This window comes from Odocoileus virginianus, chromosome 7 (assembly GCF_023699985.2).
Source record: "Odocoileus virginianus isolate 20LAN1187 ecotype Illinois chromosome 7, Ovbor_1.2, whole genome shotgun sequence".
NCBI lineage: Eukaryota > Metazoa > Chordata > Mammalia > Artiodactyla > Cervidae > Odocoileus > Odocoileus virginianus.
The window spans coordinates 63,386,291-63,401,138 of NC_069680.1; the positions used below are offsets into that span (position 1 = coordinate 63,386,291).

The 14,848-nt window shown below is 52.5% G+C and overlaps 2 protein-coding genes across 25 annotated transcripts in view; both read right to left on the reverse strand.

Moving 5' to 3' along the window:
• Nucleotides 1-14: 14 nt before the first annotated feature.
• NDST2 (N-deacetylase and N-sulfotransferase 2) lies at nucleotides 15-8,634 on the reverse strand. Of its 7 annotated transcripts, none has more exons than XM_070470846.1 (16): nucleotides 8,259-8,630; nucleotides 7,545-7,592; nucleotides 6,060-6,099; nucleotides 4,653-5,979; nucleotides 4,384-4,471; nucleotides 3,916-4,070; nucleotides 3,543-3,728; nucleotides 3,150-3,278; nucleotides 2,838-3,020; nucleotides 2,655-2,751; nucleotides 1,904-2,027; nucleotides 1,600-1,774; nucleotides 1,251-1,421; nucleotides 1,042-1,151; nucleotides 742-844; nucleotides 15-647 (listed from the first exon to the last, which is right to left on the reverse strand). In XM_070470846.1, exons 4-16 carry the CDS (start codon nucleotides 5,655-5,657, stop codon nucleotides 522-524), a joined length of 2,652 nt encoding a protein of 883 aa, XP_070326947.1. In that variant the 5' UTR covers nucleotides 5,658-5,979; nucleotides 6,060-6,099; nucleotides 7,545-7,592; nucleotides 8,259-8,630; the 3' UTR covers nucleotides 15-521. The 7 variants fall into 7 exon arrangements, with proteins under 7 accessions (XP_070326947.1, XP_020770134.1, XP_020770135.1 ...); XM_020914475.2 differs by having other exon boundaries at nucleotides 7,495-7,592; XM_020914476.2 differs by lacking the exon at nucleotides 7,545-7,592.
• Nucleotides 8,635-8,996: 362 nt separating this feature from the next.
• The window catches only part of CAMK2G (calcium/calmodulin dependent protein kinase II gamma), a 54,968-nt gene continuing 49,116 nt past the window's right edge, over nucleotides 8,997-14,848 (reverse strand). For 17 of the 18 annotated variants that reach the window (XM_070470853.1, XM_070470849.1, XM_070470851.1 and 14 more), the window contains 4 exons: nucleotides 13,883-13,958; nucleotides 13,432-13,526; nucleotides 11,497-11,741; nucleotides 8,997-11,023 (listed from right to left, as the gene is read on the reverse strand). In XM_070470853.1, coding sequence (XP_070326954.1) covers nucleotides 11,509-11,741; nucleotides 13,432-13,526; nucleotides 13,883-13,958 — 404 coding nt within the window. In that variant the 3' untranslated portion in view covers nucleotides 8,997-11,023; nucleotides 11,497-11,508. Of the gene's footprint in view, nucleotides 11,024-11,496; nucleotides 11,742-13,423; nucleotides 13,527-13,882; nucleotides 13,959-14,848 lie in introns of those variants that run through there. The other variant, XM_070470863.1, reaches the window with a different exon arrangement.

A 14,848-nucleotide genomic window follows, 5' to 3' on the forward strand; every position in this document is an offset into this window, starting at 1 on the left:
AGGCAGACAAAACAGAAAAATAAGGATGTTTATTAAAGTCATTTCTAGCCCATAGCTAGGGCTCATACTCAGCTCTATGAGCCATTGTCCGACCTCATCCCCATTCAATGTGAATGACATTAGGAAGGCCGGGCCACAGGTAGATCCCATTGATCCCATGGTAAGGGGTCCCTCCCATAGCCAGTATAGATAGATACACTGCTGGGGATGAAGAGGGAAAGCACTGGATTAATACGTTCCTCTACCCCCTGCCTGGACCCTCTCATTCCCTCCACCTTTCAAGACCATAGGCCAAAGGTGCCTAGTACCATCTTGCAGGGTATCATCAAGGGAGTCCCCTTTATTACACCCCAAAACTATGGGAAAAGGATGCCCTACCCTTCTCAGCCATCCCAGGCCTAAAGGCCACTGAGGTAGAAGGGGGAGGGACCAGGCCACTCTAATCCCCTTGTGGGCCACCCTGCTGTGGGCTTGCCCCTTAGGGAAGCAGGGGGCTTTTGCTGGTACAAGAGGCTGGTACATCAGCCCGAACTGGAATGCTGCAGTTCTTCTCGAAGCCATGAGGGCACTGGCTGTCCAAGCCGGCTCAGCAGCTTCGATAGCTCCAAATTGTGGTTCCGGAAAAAATCCGTAAGGAAAAGGCGGGACTAACAGGAGAAAAAATGAAGTCAGAATGGTAAGGAGTGGACAGGATCAGATCTTAGACATGAAGAGGGAAACCCTGTCCCTGGTTTTCCTTACCTCAGTGTCCATATCTGGGTACTTCCGGCCTTTGCTCTTGCCTAGACAACGAGTCTTGCCACCTTCAAGTCCCTGGCACCAGAATCCCTTATCTTCATCAAACCTGCTCAACAGGAAAAGGCCATGAAGTAATAGAAAAGAAATCCAGGCCCCATAAATGAGCACTACTATCTCCCAGCCCACAGGGACACATGCCTCTCCTTGCAAGACAGGTAAATTCATTTCTCTTCCAAACAGACATGGTCAACTGGCTTCCCCATTTTCCCCAGAGTCATCCTCCCCTGGGTCATGCTCTCCCACCTGAGGGTCCGTGTGTAGTTCAGAAAGGGTGTGATACCCAGGAACTTCTGGATGCTCTCCATTGAGGCAGCTGGGTTGGTACGCAGCTCTTGCCCATCCACAATCAGCAACTAAAGGGACATGAATGTGGTTCCTTGTATGTTCCTTAGAAGCCACTGGGCTGACAGGAGAAGGAAGGGGCCCCCATGAGGGCTACTGGGGAACTATACCTGTCCAGAGGGGTAGTAAGTCAGCCAGCGTTGTAGATGAGTGGAATAGTAGCCGGGGACAAGACAACGGTTTTGTAGGGAACGAAGTGCTGGAGGGGCCTGGGAGGAGGCTGAAATCACCTGGTAGAAGGTATAGTTCAGAGCAACTGGGTCTCCATGTGCTCGCTGATGCTGAAGGACAAGGAATAAGGGAAAGAATTGGTGACCTGACAATTATTCTGCCTTTCCTCTTGGTCTGGTGAACAGACCCCTCCCCTAGGTGCTAGCTTACTTTCCCTACCCTCATTCCTTTGTCTCTCCAGCAGTCACCGCCTCTCATGTTCTAATGTGTCCCTAGCTTCAGACTCACCTGGTACCAGGAGTACGCCCTGTCAGCAGGGTTGGTGAGCACAGTGATGATCTTGGCTCGTGGCAGGAGGGCAGCTCCCCGCCGTGGTACAACCTCTGAGTCAAAGTATGTGGCACTTTTTTCAAATAGGAAATCAGTGCTGGCATTGGAAGGGACAGGGAAGAAATCCATGTACCTAGGAAGTAGTAAAGAAGACAGGGAGACAATTTGCAGAGAGAAGGGGCCAGATGCCTGGGCTGGTGGAAGCAGGAATTGGGGGGGTTTAAGAGGAAAGGAATGTTCTGAGAAGCATCCCAGGTCTTACCAGTCAATGCCCTTGTGGTAATTAGGGCCGTTGAAGAACTGAATCTCCTCAAAGGTGCTGGGGCTAGGGAAACTGCTAGTCACAGCTGGGTGCAGGCTCAGGAAGAAGTGAATAGCTGTGGTCCCTAAATGGGAGAGAAAGTCCAGGCCATGGTGGGAGAGAATCCATCTCAACAACATCAGCTTGAAAGAGGTCAGAAAACAATCACTCTGGGAAGTAAAACACCCTTTGGCCAAACTAGAGCGAGAAAAGAAAAGCCAGAGAGAGGTCCAAGGAAGGGTTAAAATGGTTCTCAGCCTTGACTGTGTATCAGAATCACTTGTGGATCTTTAAAAAAACAACAATGACAAAAAAAGACGTAATTCTGATATACAACCAGGTTAAGAATCACTCAAAGGGACTTCCCTGGTGGTCCAGTGGTTAAGAATCTGCCTGACAATGCAGGGGACACTGGTTTGATTCTTGGTTGGGGAAGATCCCATATGTTGTGGAGCAACTAAACCTGCTAGCCATGCGTTCTAGAGACTGTGCTCCACAACAAGCCACAATGAGACCACACATCACACTAGACAGCAGCCCCCTGCTCACTTGCTGCAACTAGAGAAAGCCCGCACAGCAACGAAGACCCAGCACAGCCAAAAAAGAGTCACCCAAGGGACTGGATTAATGAGGGGTGGGTATGAGAAGGGAATTCCTTGGCCAGAGAATTCTCTGGATTTAAGGCAACAGAAATTGGCTAAGGATGATTCACCTGTCTTCTGGGGTCCCACAATGAGGAACTTGGGGAGCCGATCACAGGTTTTCTCCTTGGACCAGATATCTTTGTGCCTCTTGTCGTCACAGGGATTCTAAAGGTGAGGCCAATAATCAGATAATCTTTTCCTCAAAAGCCACCCCCATCATGTCTCTAGGTCAACCTGAGCTCCACCTCTACCTGCCAAAGGGGGCTTCGCTCTTGAGGGAAGAGGTCAAAGTACTTTCGTGCAAGAGGGACAGGAGGAAGGGTCTGTAGGCGCAGCCTCGTCCAGCACTGGAGAAAGCGCACCAGGCTCTCAAAGGTGTACAGGCCCAGCCGATCATTTCCATAATTAGACAGATGGGTCATAAAGATGCTGATCTGAAAGGGGGTGCCTGCATGTCAGATTTGGAGAGCCTACCCCACTTCAAAAGTGGGCTTGGTGAGCAAAAGTCTCACCCTGCAAACACACTGGCTGTTCCATCTTCTAGCCCTTCCTCTGCACCTTACCGGATTAAGCAGCACTGTCAGAAAGAGTTCTCCACCTCGGATGCTCCGGTCGAGTTCACGAGAGCCTCCGGGATACTCATTATAGAAGATTGTGTGAGTAAAGAGGCCACATGTCTGCCGCGGCAGCACCTGAAGGGAAAACAAAACAACATCAGGGAGAGATAATATTGGAAGGTAGAATGAGAACTAGATGAAGGACAGAAGGCTTGAGGCATTTTAGGATTCCTTGAGTTTACAGAGGACAGCTTGAAGTTACAGCAATAAAGTTCTTGCTCTATGCATTATGACTTTTCACCCCTCTACCCCCTGTTATTACGGACGAGCTTGGACAAGGCAGGCTGGAGGCTGGGCGATTATGGGAGTTTATTCAGGTTTGTACTGGGAGCCCCTCACCATAATGCCATTGTGAATGAAGCCACGGCGGTAGCGGGCAGGGCGGAGATGGGGATACTCCTCAGTGCTGGTCACCTGGATGCCCCACACAGATTTCCAGGCTTCATAGAGCTGTGTGTGGATGGGGTACACGCCGGAGTGGTGGGGGGCCACAGCATACCCCAGATCCGTGGGAATCCCATGCTCCTGGGAATGGGGCATAGACTCTCACCAGGACCTGGTGAGGTTTAGGGAGTAGAAGGTAAAGGGGGTGGGGATGCCTCCATAGAAAGAAAATAGGAAAGGACAAGGGAAGGGTACTCCACTAGGGAAAGGTCGAAAAGGAAGCATTATCTTTGGGGAAAAGTATGGGGAAGAAATCCAAGGGTCTCACCAGAGCAAACTGTTTGTTGAGCCTCATCTGGTCAGCCAGCACGGAGCGATTGTGGAACAGATGTGGCTGCATGTGGCTCCACATGTGGGGGAACCACCAGAACTCTTGGCGGTGCTTCAGCAGCATGTCGTCCCCAGCATCCTCCTCCTCTGTCCCTATGACCACACACTGACCACTGACCAGAGCCAGTTAGGCCCTGGTACTCCTTTGTTCTGTACCAACAGGGACCGCTTTCCATTCTTGGGACAACATGGCTGACCTCTGCCCACCTAGGACTATTTTCCCCATTGCCAACCTGCCCTCCAGCCACCCATGCTAACTGAAATTCCCACCCACTGCTAGCTCCTCACAGCATTCTGACCCCAAGCCTTGCCCCCTTTCTCCAACCTGTCTGCCCAGGAGGATGGACAGTGAAGGGACAGATCAAACTAAGACTGATATGCTGAAGGAACAGGCGAACGAGCTCACCAGTATGATAGAACTTGCCCGAGAAGCCCAAGTTGAAGGTGAAGTTAGGGACTAAGGTCCTGAGTTTGTTCTGGGTGGTCAACAGGGCCTGGGAAGAGTAGCAGGAACATGAGAAATCAGGAAAGAGCAATCTAAGGAGAAAACTGAGAAGTCGCATTCTTCTTGCCTGGAAAAGGGCAAGCTCAGAATCAAGGAAGGGAGTCTGAAAGGACAGAGCCTGAAACAGCTTCTAAGGAAAGAAATCTGAGTCAGGAAAAAGAAAGACTGACCTCAACATCAGCCACCTTCATGCGGGTACCTTCCTTGCCCACAAAGATGTCATCGATGTCTACCAAGATGTAACGGTCAAGGTCCAAGCAGAGGCGCTTGCCAGTGAGGTATGCAACGGCATCAACGAAAACTAGTTTGTGGAGCCAGAAGGAGAGGCCATGACCAAAGAGCACCCTCTGGATGCCGTCGTGAAGCCCCAGGTCCTGCACCACAGTGGGAAGCCGGGCCCGGCGAGGCACTGGTCCTGGCACAGGGGGCTCAGCCAGCCGAAGGCTGGCGAGAAGCACTGGTTCATAGGTACTGTGGTTGGATTGGAAGATGGTCCAGTCATCACCGGGTAGTGGCCCGGGCTCCAGGCGGCTGGGACGTGTGAGATGCAGGAGTGGAGCTGTAGGATTCACTTGGTAGTCCCGAAGCCCCAAGTTTGAATGTAGAAAAAGCGGAAAGCCCTTGAGCTGGGCACTCAGTAGGCTATGCTCATGGGCTCGGAAAAAGCCAATGATGCCCACACCATACTCCACACAGTACCGGTCTAGTAGTTCCCGACTCCAGGCATCCAGGTTGACATACTTGAGCAGGTTCTCATAAATGACCAAGACATACCGGCCACGGGTATGATCAGTCAGTGTGGGCATGTCCCCTCGGCCAGGTGCCAGCTCAGTGCTATAACGAAAACGGCTAGACTCCAAGATGGCCACAATCTCCTGCCCTAGCTGCGAGTATGCACTCTCCACAAACACGAGGACCACGGGTTCAGTTCGCGCTGTCTCTGGAGGCCTGGGGGGCCGGGGTGGAACTGGAGGCCGTACAGGGCCAGGAGCACCTGCCGCGCCACTGCTGCAGTCTCCCAAGGGGAGGGGCATTGGTTCCTTGGCCTTGGGGCTGGTGGATACGTAGTAAGCCAAGAAGCCCATGGAGCCCAGACTGAAAGCAATCAGCAGCAGTATGAGGCGGTGCAGTTCCAGCTGCCGAGCTGGGCGTACCACCTTCCACAGCTTGAGCATGGCGGGGAGGTGAGGCAGGGATGGGGACCACCTCAGGGGATGGGAGGTAGGAGTTCTATAGGCTGAGGCTCTCTGGGAGGGTAGAAGGATATGAAGAGGGGACAGGGATTCCCGCAGGGTCAGCTCCCTGCAAAGGTGGAAACAAGTCCCCTTAGTATAGGGTAGAGGAGGTAGAAAGGGCAACAGGGGGCAACTGGACAGAGTTCATTGGTCTCAGGTCACCATGGCCCACTGGCCCATGCCTTCAGGATGCAAATCTAGTTAGGCTCCACCTTTGGTCTTGGTTGAGCTCCTCACTTCAGATGTCAGAGTTCCTCACAACCTATAAGAGAAATTGGTGCATTACTTCTCTCCTTGAAACTGTAATTAATCCATCCCCCCAATTCACCCCATCTCTCTTACCTCCTGCTCACAGGATGGTCTGTTCTCCAAGAACAAGCTCCTGTAGAAGAACAACACAATCTGAGTCTCATACCTTAGCTTCACAGACTGTTCCCTTTCTTAGAATGTTGTCTAAATTCTCCTCCCTGAACTAAGTTCAGAACTGAAGCAGTATATCCAAGGTCTGGAAGAGAACAAATCTCCCATCTGTAAGAGGCTATTTGGCCTCTTACTTTCAGAAGGCTGAAAATGAACCTGCTCTGAAAGGAGTTCCCAGCCTGTGACTGAGCAATTTGTCAGCCAGTAGGGGCTCTGGTCTTCCTGTGAAGAAGGGAAGGAAAGCCCCAGAAGTCCCATGTTCCAACGAAATATCAGATAAGAGGAAACTCGTGTGTCCGTTAATCTCCTTCATCTATCAAACCCAACATCTCAGGCTAACAGCACTAACGAACTTGCAGTCAGGTGGACACTATGGTAGGGGAATTCAAGAGGAAAGACAAATGGTGCTAGCTAATCATTCTACTACCTTCCAAGCCCAGAACCTGAGAATTCTCTTCCCTACTCCTTGTGAAAAATTACCCACCCCTGCTCTTTACCTCATCTGTGCCAATGTCAGAAGGGGTGATAAAAATATAGCCCCAGAGCAGGCCACATCACTGGCACCTAAGAAAAGCTAGAGAGGTGAGACCAGAATCTGTCTCCCTATCCACTCTACTTCTCCTTCCTAACTTAGCCTGGATAGTAGTACATCCTCATCCCTAAACAGCTCAGAAGGGTCCTGAGCCAGCCTAGAGAGACATGAGGGATTGAGTCCTAGTACAGAAATAGAGCAAGCTTGAATAGGGCTGGGTGGCAGAGAGCAACAGGAGCTTAAGTAGTATCCAATCAATAACAGAGAAAGGAGAAAGTACCATCAGAGAATAGTTTTAAAGAGATCTACATTTCAGGCTTTCTTCCTTAAGTAGACCAACTAGAAGCTTTACTGTCACTCTCCCCATCTTAATCATTTCTAGTAAGGCCAGCGGCAGGCAATCTTTACCACTCACCCCCCACACACTTGGGGTGATTAAGCAGAGATGGGGGTCCTTCAGAATTGAGAAAGACAGTTTGAGAACAGTTCAGCTTTGGCTTGAGTAAAACTAACTGGCATGAACAGACAGCTGGGAAAGGCTCAAAATGGTGATGGGAAGGGGTGAATCCTAAGACCTAGAGGAAACTTTTTGGGGTAAACACAGTAGTGAGAAGAAATCACTGTAGAATGGAGGAAGTAGATACTGGGGGGTGATCACTCATAATGTTAAGGTTAATAGTTAACATTTACTTGGGGCTTACTCTTTGCCAGACATTCTGCTAAGAGCTTTCTCTATATTTAATGCTCACACCAGTCCTAAGAGGTAAGTAATATCCCCGTTTTACATATGAGTAATTTGAGGTCCAGAGAAGCTTAGTAACTTGCCCAGGATCACACAGCTCAGTCAGTGGAGGAACTGGGATTCAAAGTCAGACCTGTCAAGTTCCAGCCCTGCTCTTAACCACTGCATTTTAGCTTCGGACCTAGAAGAAGCAGCAATATTCAGAGAAGGGGTGATGAGAAAGTCCTGGGGGAGGGGGGAGGGCGCGAGGTGGGAATGATAAATACCGACGCTGGACCACGGCCGGGGAGGGGTTGCTCAATGTGTGCGCAACAGCGGGAGCAGAGCAATTGAGGTGGGGGCTGAGGAAGGAGGGGGTGTGGGCTCCGCGCTGGGAGACCAGCAGTGCAGATGCCGCGGGAGGAGGGGGACCTAAGCAGCGACAGGGGCGTGGGGCGCTGGCACACAGGGGTCACAGACGGAAGGCCCAGCTGGGGGAACGTGGGTTCACAGGTGTGTATAGAGAGAGTAGGGCCTGAAGCATTAAAGCGGAAAGGAGAAGGGGCTAGGCTAGGGGCTCGCGGAGGAGAGTCTGCGGTGACATCGGGGCGGGCGTCGGGCTGGAAAGAGCCCCGAGGGGAGGAGGAGCCCAGGGCAGAGGGGACCAGCCAAGAGGAATGAGGCCACGACCAGGGCGGCCTGCGGAAGGGACAGGGGGAGGGGAGCGCGGGCCGCCCCGAGGGGCCGCCGGGGACGCCCCTGCGGGCGGTTTCGGGGGCCACACTGAGGGAAGTCTGTGAGGGGAGAGCTGCGGGGACCGTGGGTGGGGGCCACACTCTGAACGGGGGTCTCCTCAAGGGCGGCTCACCCGGCGGACTGGGCGGCGTCCCCGCTGTCCCCGGGCTCCGCCACGTCCCGGGGCTGCCCGGCTTCCCTGCTCTCGGGGCCTCGGGCCGCGTCGCGGCGGCTCCGCCATCTCCGAGCGAACGTTCTGCCGCAGCCGGGCCCAACCACCGCTCCCACCGGGGGGAGGCGGCGCGCTGCCGCTCGCGGCCCCGCTAGGGTCCCCGCCGCCTCCGGGCCTGCCAGCCGCGCGGCCGAGGCGCCGGGCCGCTGAACGGTGTTCCCCAGCGCTCGGCTGAGCCGCGACCTCAGAGACAGCCGGCTCCGCGCGCCCCCGGCAGAGGCGCTCCCCTCCTTCCCGCGAGGTGGCACAACCTGGCGAGCGTCGGCGGCGCGGCTCCCGAGGCCGGGGCGGGCCGAGGGTGCGGGATCTTCCACTCGGCCCGGCGGAGGGGGAGCCGGGCCGGCACACCGAGGAGCGGCGGGGGAGGGGGCTGGGCGGCCCTAGGCGGGGGCGGGGCCCGGGGCGGGGCGAGACTCCGAGCTCACCTCTTAAGAGCGCAAGCTCTCCCCAACCCCAATCCCGAATTCGCCTCAGCAATCGAGTGGGGTGATTGGAGGCTGATGAGTTTAGGAGGAAGTTTTATTCTAAAATGGGTCCAAAAGAAGTGGGAGAAGGTCCAGCTCTCCACCAGAAGCCTTGTAACCCAGGCTGTTAAATCTAAACCCCTGATCATAAGCCTCCAACAGCAGTAACACAATGGACTGTTTAAAGGTTATTTTATTAAATATCTTCAGTTCAAGGTTTCATTGTAACAAAGCTATGAAGAGTCTACCAACATTCAGAACAAACACTAACTATTTTTAAATTATTTCTATGTCATCATGCAAAAATTCTGCATCAAATGCCTTCCATTTCCTGTTTAAAAGGTGTTGTTGTTTTTAATAGTCTATTGTCTATGGATGCTGACATTAGCCCCAGAAGAGGAGTAAGAATGCTAAGAAGTGGCGCTGGAGCAGCCATATGAAGCTATGGGTCTTAATGAACTCTAAGACCATTTGTCTTCAAGCCAGCAAAACCAAACCCTGTGGTGAAGGTGTCTGCGTGCTGGCACTGCAGGCTGCAGGGCGGGAGACGGCTGGGACCCGGGGGCTGGGGCATGCAGGAGGTGCTCGGAGGAGCCTGGCTAAATCCAAGCACCAGCACCTGTGAGTCTGCTCTTCTCAGCTGGCTCCAAGGTAAACCTGTAGCTTTGTCTCTTCTCCCAGCTCCTGTGCCTCCTTAAGACAGTCCAGGGAGCTGGGGTCTACCCATCTCTCCCCCAATAGTGCAGACATTTGTGCAGACAGACCTGCACAGTTGTTTGGGGGGAAACCAAGGCCACGACCAATTGCTCCTCCATTATCGTCTCTGCTATCTGTTTAGAATATACATTCTTCCCTCCTGGAATGGAACTCCTTGAGCACAGACAGGGACAATGAAGGCAGGAGCCTTGGCTCTGGACATCTCTTTTGGGTACATGCAGGTGAGACGGGGGTGATGCCCATGCAGATTGTCCAGCAGTAAGTCTATACTTCAGTTGGTCAGTAAAGAAGTCTCTTTATAGAGGATACCTCTTCTTGCCAGAGTAGTCAAGTCACTCTCAAAGACAGGAAAAGAGATTGGCGTGCAGCAAGGTAAGAGTAAGAAGGGAGGCAGCCCTGAGGGCAGCCTGAATGCATAGAAACAACCGTCAACTCAATCCCGCAGCCTCACTCCTCCCATCCCACAGGGGCACTTGGCAGAGAGCCCAGGCCCAGATGAGAGTCAGCACAGGGACCACCACCATAAGAAGGCAAGACAAAGATGGTCCAAGTCAGCACGGAAACAGAACTGCCCAAGGCGGCAGGGGGAGCCCAGTCCAAGGCCTGGCTCTCTCCTTGCTAAGTTATAAGAAAACAAACACAAAGCAAAGCGGCAACCCCTCCCACTTCCCAGCTGCTAGGGTTGGGCCTCAAGATCAGAGCCCACGTGCATTGTGCATCCTATAGAAATGGATGAGTAAGTGAGTGCATGTCAGACTAACACGAGGTTTCTCATCAGCTTCAGAGCAGACACGCTTCTGCAGCACCAATTCTCTTCCCTTCTATGCTAAATGGTAGAGTACAGCAACGTCCGGGCCCTGCTTCTCAGTCCTGAGGCCACTGCTTCTCAGCTGCCTCCACGGCAGGCTGGGAGCTCCGCATTCTCTCCCAAGTAGGTCTGTTGGCCACGGTGTTCTCATAAGCCTCGTTCTAGGCGCGTATACAAACTCTGAAGAAGTCCATTCTGAGACCTGGGGCAGGCAGCCCATCTCAGAGGCTGCAGTCACATCACACAGCCCCCAGAGCTCTGTCACAGTTTTTGCCTGGTCCCGAGTCCATGGAGGCCAGAGGCCGAGCTCACCTCTTCAGGGCTGGTGGGTGAGCCCACTGCTTGTGCCAGGATGGGCGTCACACAGACTCCTGCCTTCTTGCCAGCCCAAGGGCTGTTGGTGGTTTTAAAACACATCATGGTATGGATCCTGCTTTTTTTTTTAACAATCTTTTTTTTTTCTTTTTTTTCCCTTAAATGTAAAAAACACCTCGGTACAGCAGAGACAGACACGAAGGGCGGGCGGGAGGGCTGCATGCAGGGGCGTGCGTTGGCTGCTGCCGCTTTGTAATTTAATTGTTTTAAACCTCAAACGAACAGGACTGCCGCTGTCACTCAGGCCCTCCAGAGCCACTGGCTGCGAAGGTTTGACCTCCGGCTGGGATCTCCTCATGCCCCTGTCAAACAGGACAGACGTGATAACAGGACAGAGGACTGTACGCACACAGGAGTTCCAGAGGCTTAAACACACTACACAGGTGGCCAACTCTGCCTGAGAAGGTGGAGGATGGGGAAGAAGCTAGTATTTAAACATAACATCGCCTCCCATTTGCTGAGCACTTACTGGGTGCTTTACTTACAAGTACCTTATTTAAATCACAAAGGAGGCAGGCACCGCTCCTTCCCTCTTTTTAACAGCTGAGGAAAATGAGGCTTAGGGAGGGAAGTAACCTGTTCAAGGTCACCCAATGTAGTGTTATGGAGCCAAGTCTGTCTGACTTGAGAGCATAACTTATTACAACCACCACACTGTCTGGCCTTCACTACCCTTCCGGGATAGCCCATATGTCCTCCCCCAAGGCCACCTCTCAATCCCTTCTTCCTCCTCTGAGCCCACTTGTCCCAGCCCCCCGCCCCCCACCAGGTGCACCTGTGGCTGAGCTCACTGCAGCGGTGCGGCAGGGGCCCCTGAGCAGTGATAGTGGACATTGAGCCACTTGCCATCCCGGCGATGCCAGACCCGGGTCTCCTCCGACTGGCTGGTTCGAGGCCGACCCTGCCCATCGATGTACTGGGTGAGGCGGATGTAGGCAATGCAAGCTGCGTCCTCTCCGATCACGTGGACGTGTGGGTTCAGGATGGTGGTGTGGATGGGCTTGCTGTTCTTGGACAGGACTGTAGTGGGCAGGGTGGGGTGAGGTAGGTAGGAGGGCATCAGGTCTGGGGACGGGCATTTTCCTCCCAGCCTGCACTTCCCAAGTCTCACCCTCTCTCCAGTAACCATTCTGGGAGTTGCCAAGGTCCCCTATACACTCTCCAGAGGCTGGGAAACCCCATTAGATTTGTTTCAATTATTTAAAAGGAAGAGAAAGGTGGGGAGCAGTGTTAATAGCAGCTAGTATTTTAATCAGACAATGTACTGCGGGTTTTACATGCATGAGCCATATTCCTTGGTCAATATTATTTTCTTCGTTATAAGATAAGGAAATAGGCTCAAGGAGGTTAAGTAATTTGCCCACACAACATTTGAACTCAAGATTATCTTAACGAAAGACTATGACGATCTTTCTACCCCGACAGGTGGGTTTAGATTTCACAAGTGTTGTGTGCGCTCAGTCACGTCTGACTCTTTTGCAACCCTATGGGCTGTAGCAGGTCAGGCTCCTCTGTCCATGGGATTTCTCAGGTAAGAATACTGGAGTGGGTTACCATCTCCTTCTCCAGGGGATCTGCCCGACCCAGGGACCAAATCCTTGTCTGTCTTGGCAGGTGGATTCTTTATCATTCTGCGTCACCTGGGTCCCCCTCATAAGGGCTGGCTTGTCCCTAATTAGGGCTGCAGAGCAAAACCAAGAACTTAAAATATTCAAAATTGATTTTTGATTTTTACAAAGGTCCAAAGTTAAAAAAAAAAAAAGTCAGCACAGCACCAAGCTGAGGGTACTCCCAGAGTCCCCAGGATCCTCTGGGGGGAAACCAAAAGAAGATGGGTTGCCATTATCAGCAAACACCAGGAACTGCGTTGCTTTTACTGAGATTCACATTTTAGTTCAATTCGAACGTTAGGGGCTACACGAGACCTTTCAGAGAGTTTCTGTGAGCTTTGGAATTACTTCTGGCTAATAGAATTACTTAGATAACCTAGGGTTTATAACTGTAGCTGAGACATGGAGAGGATGGTAGTTAGCAGAGAAAACAGTGAGAAAGTAAAATTTAGGGCAGGATGGGGAAGGCCCAGGATAAAGTGGGAAAGATGAGGAAAAAAAATAAGGAGGGGGATGGTCTTAGTGGAAAGAAAGATGGGAGGAGGTAATGAATAGCTTCTCATCCTCCGGGACTTCCAGGAACTGCCTGGAGCACAACACCCCGGCCACCCACCCCTAGCCAGGACTCCTGTCTCCCTCAGTGGCTGGAAGGAGGACCCTAGCCACAACTTCCGATCTCACAGTCGCCAACGGTGCCCTGTTACTTGCTTGCACATTCTTATCCTGGTTTTAATTTCCTCTATTGTGAAACCTGCAGACATAGAGCTTCATTATTACTCGTTGATATCATCTCAACCTAACCTCTCATGGTTTTCAAGTGTCTTGGAAAGAGGTAAGGCTTAAAGCAATACAGTGGCCGTGATCATTATACAGCGGCACTGCTGCAGAACAGGGCCACACGGGGCTCTGCGAGGAGGGCCTTTGGAGATGCCAGCTGAAGACCATCCTCAGGCCCCCGGAGGCAAGCACACAGACCAGGGTGCGGCAGGCAGGCCCAGGAAGGGAAAAGCGGGCGGCTGGAAAGAGGAGAAGGTGAGCGGGGACAGAGGCGAGGGGGTGCGGGGCAGGCAGGAGTATCTCGGCAGCACGAACCCACTCACGATTCTCAAAGTAAAACTTATGGAAATCCATCCCTTCCACGAGGTTACCCAGGGCCTCAGGCTCAAAGGAAGTGAGGCCTGGATCACAAATCTTCCTACAGGGGAAGAAAAAAAAAAAAGCAGCCTGTCAGTCTTATATGAGAATTACTGTCTTATCTTCCTCCTCAGCGGCAGCAGGTTAGCTGTAGGCTGGGCCTGAGAAAATGGTTGAGATCTCAGGGCCCTGCCAGCTGAGCAGCTCAGCTCCACCTTTTCAACCCACCAGCTCGGGCACCATGGGTGGGTTCAATCACCGACATCTACCTGGAAGGACTCCCAGGGGCCTGGTGTTTAACTCAGATGTTGTGCCCAAGGCCCAGCCTTCTCTTTTCCCCGGGTCCCAGCTGCTTTTTGAAAGGCGGGAAAGGCTCGAGAGATGACTTGGGTGTCAAGGAAATGGGTCTCTACTCACGTGTAGGCCTCAAAGTCCCCATTGTTGATGGCCTCAATCAGTTGTTCTGTGATCTTAATGATCTCCTGTTTCCGCACTGTAGGGGGAAAAATCCAGCAATTTACCTATGTGAGACTGGGATTCTCCCAAGTGACGCAAAGCCCTCCCCAATCCATCAGAGAATCCCCTGTAATCTCTTTCACAAAGACATCCCTCTTCTCTCTTTAAGGCCCTTCTCTGGAAAAGCGAGCCCACTGTTTTCTCCCTTCTCCCTCTGTTGTCCACAGAGCTAATGACCCTTTTGTCCTAAGGCCTGCCTTATGATCCTCTGGCCTTTGCCTCCCTCTCCATCAATAACCAGGATGCAGAAAACACTCTTGTCTTTAAAGCCAAGGAGCCTGACACCTTGTGAATACTCTGCCCTCAGTCTTTGTATCCCATCCCCACAGGCTCAGGCTCTCAAAGAAGCATCTCGTGGATATGGCTGTTTCCACCACTCATTTCTCTCACCTGAAGGGGCTCAGTCAGGTCTCAATTACCAGCCCACCCCCCACTCCCCCAGCCCTCACTCAGTAGTCCAAAACTTAGCCCTGGGCACCAGCCAGCCTGAAAGCAGACTCTAGCCAGGGTTGAGGAGGGCTCCAAAGGATGAATAGACCCCTGGGATGGATGCTTAATTCTCTTTGCCTTATTCGTCTCCTCCACAGGGCTTTTCTGGGGTAAGGGGTCTTGGAACTATAAACACTCTTTTTAAATGGAGCCTCTTACCAGCTCCGTTCACCCTTGGAAAAACTCTAAATCTCACACCAGCTCTCAAGCCAGGATGTGTCCCTCAGGAAAACCAAGGACAAGGCTCAGACTGACAGGCAGGCAGAGTTGGTGCCCTCAGAGCATCCCCCCCACCCCAACTCCAAGCCAAGGGACTGCTGATGACACCCTGCTCTCGCAGGCAGCTCACTTACAGGGAGCGCCACTATTAGCAGAGGG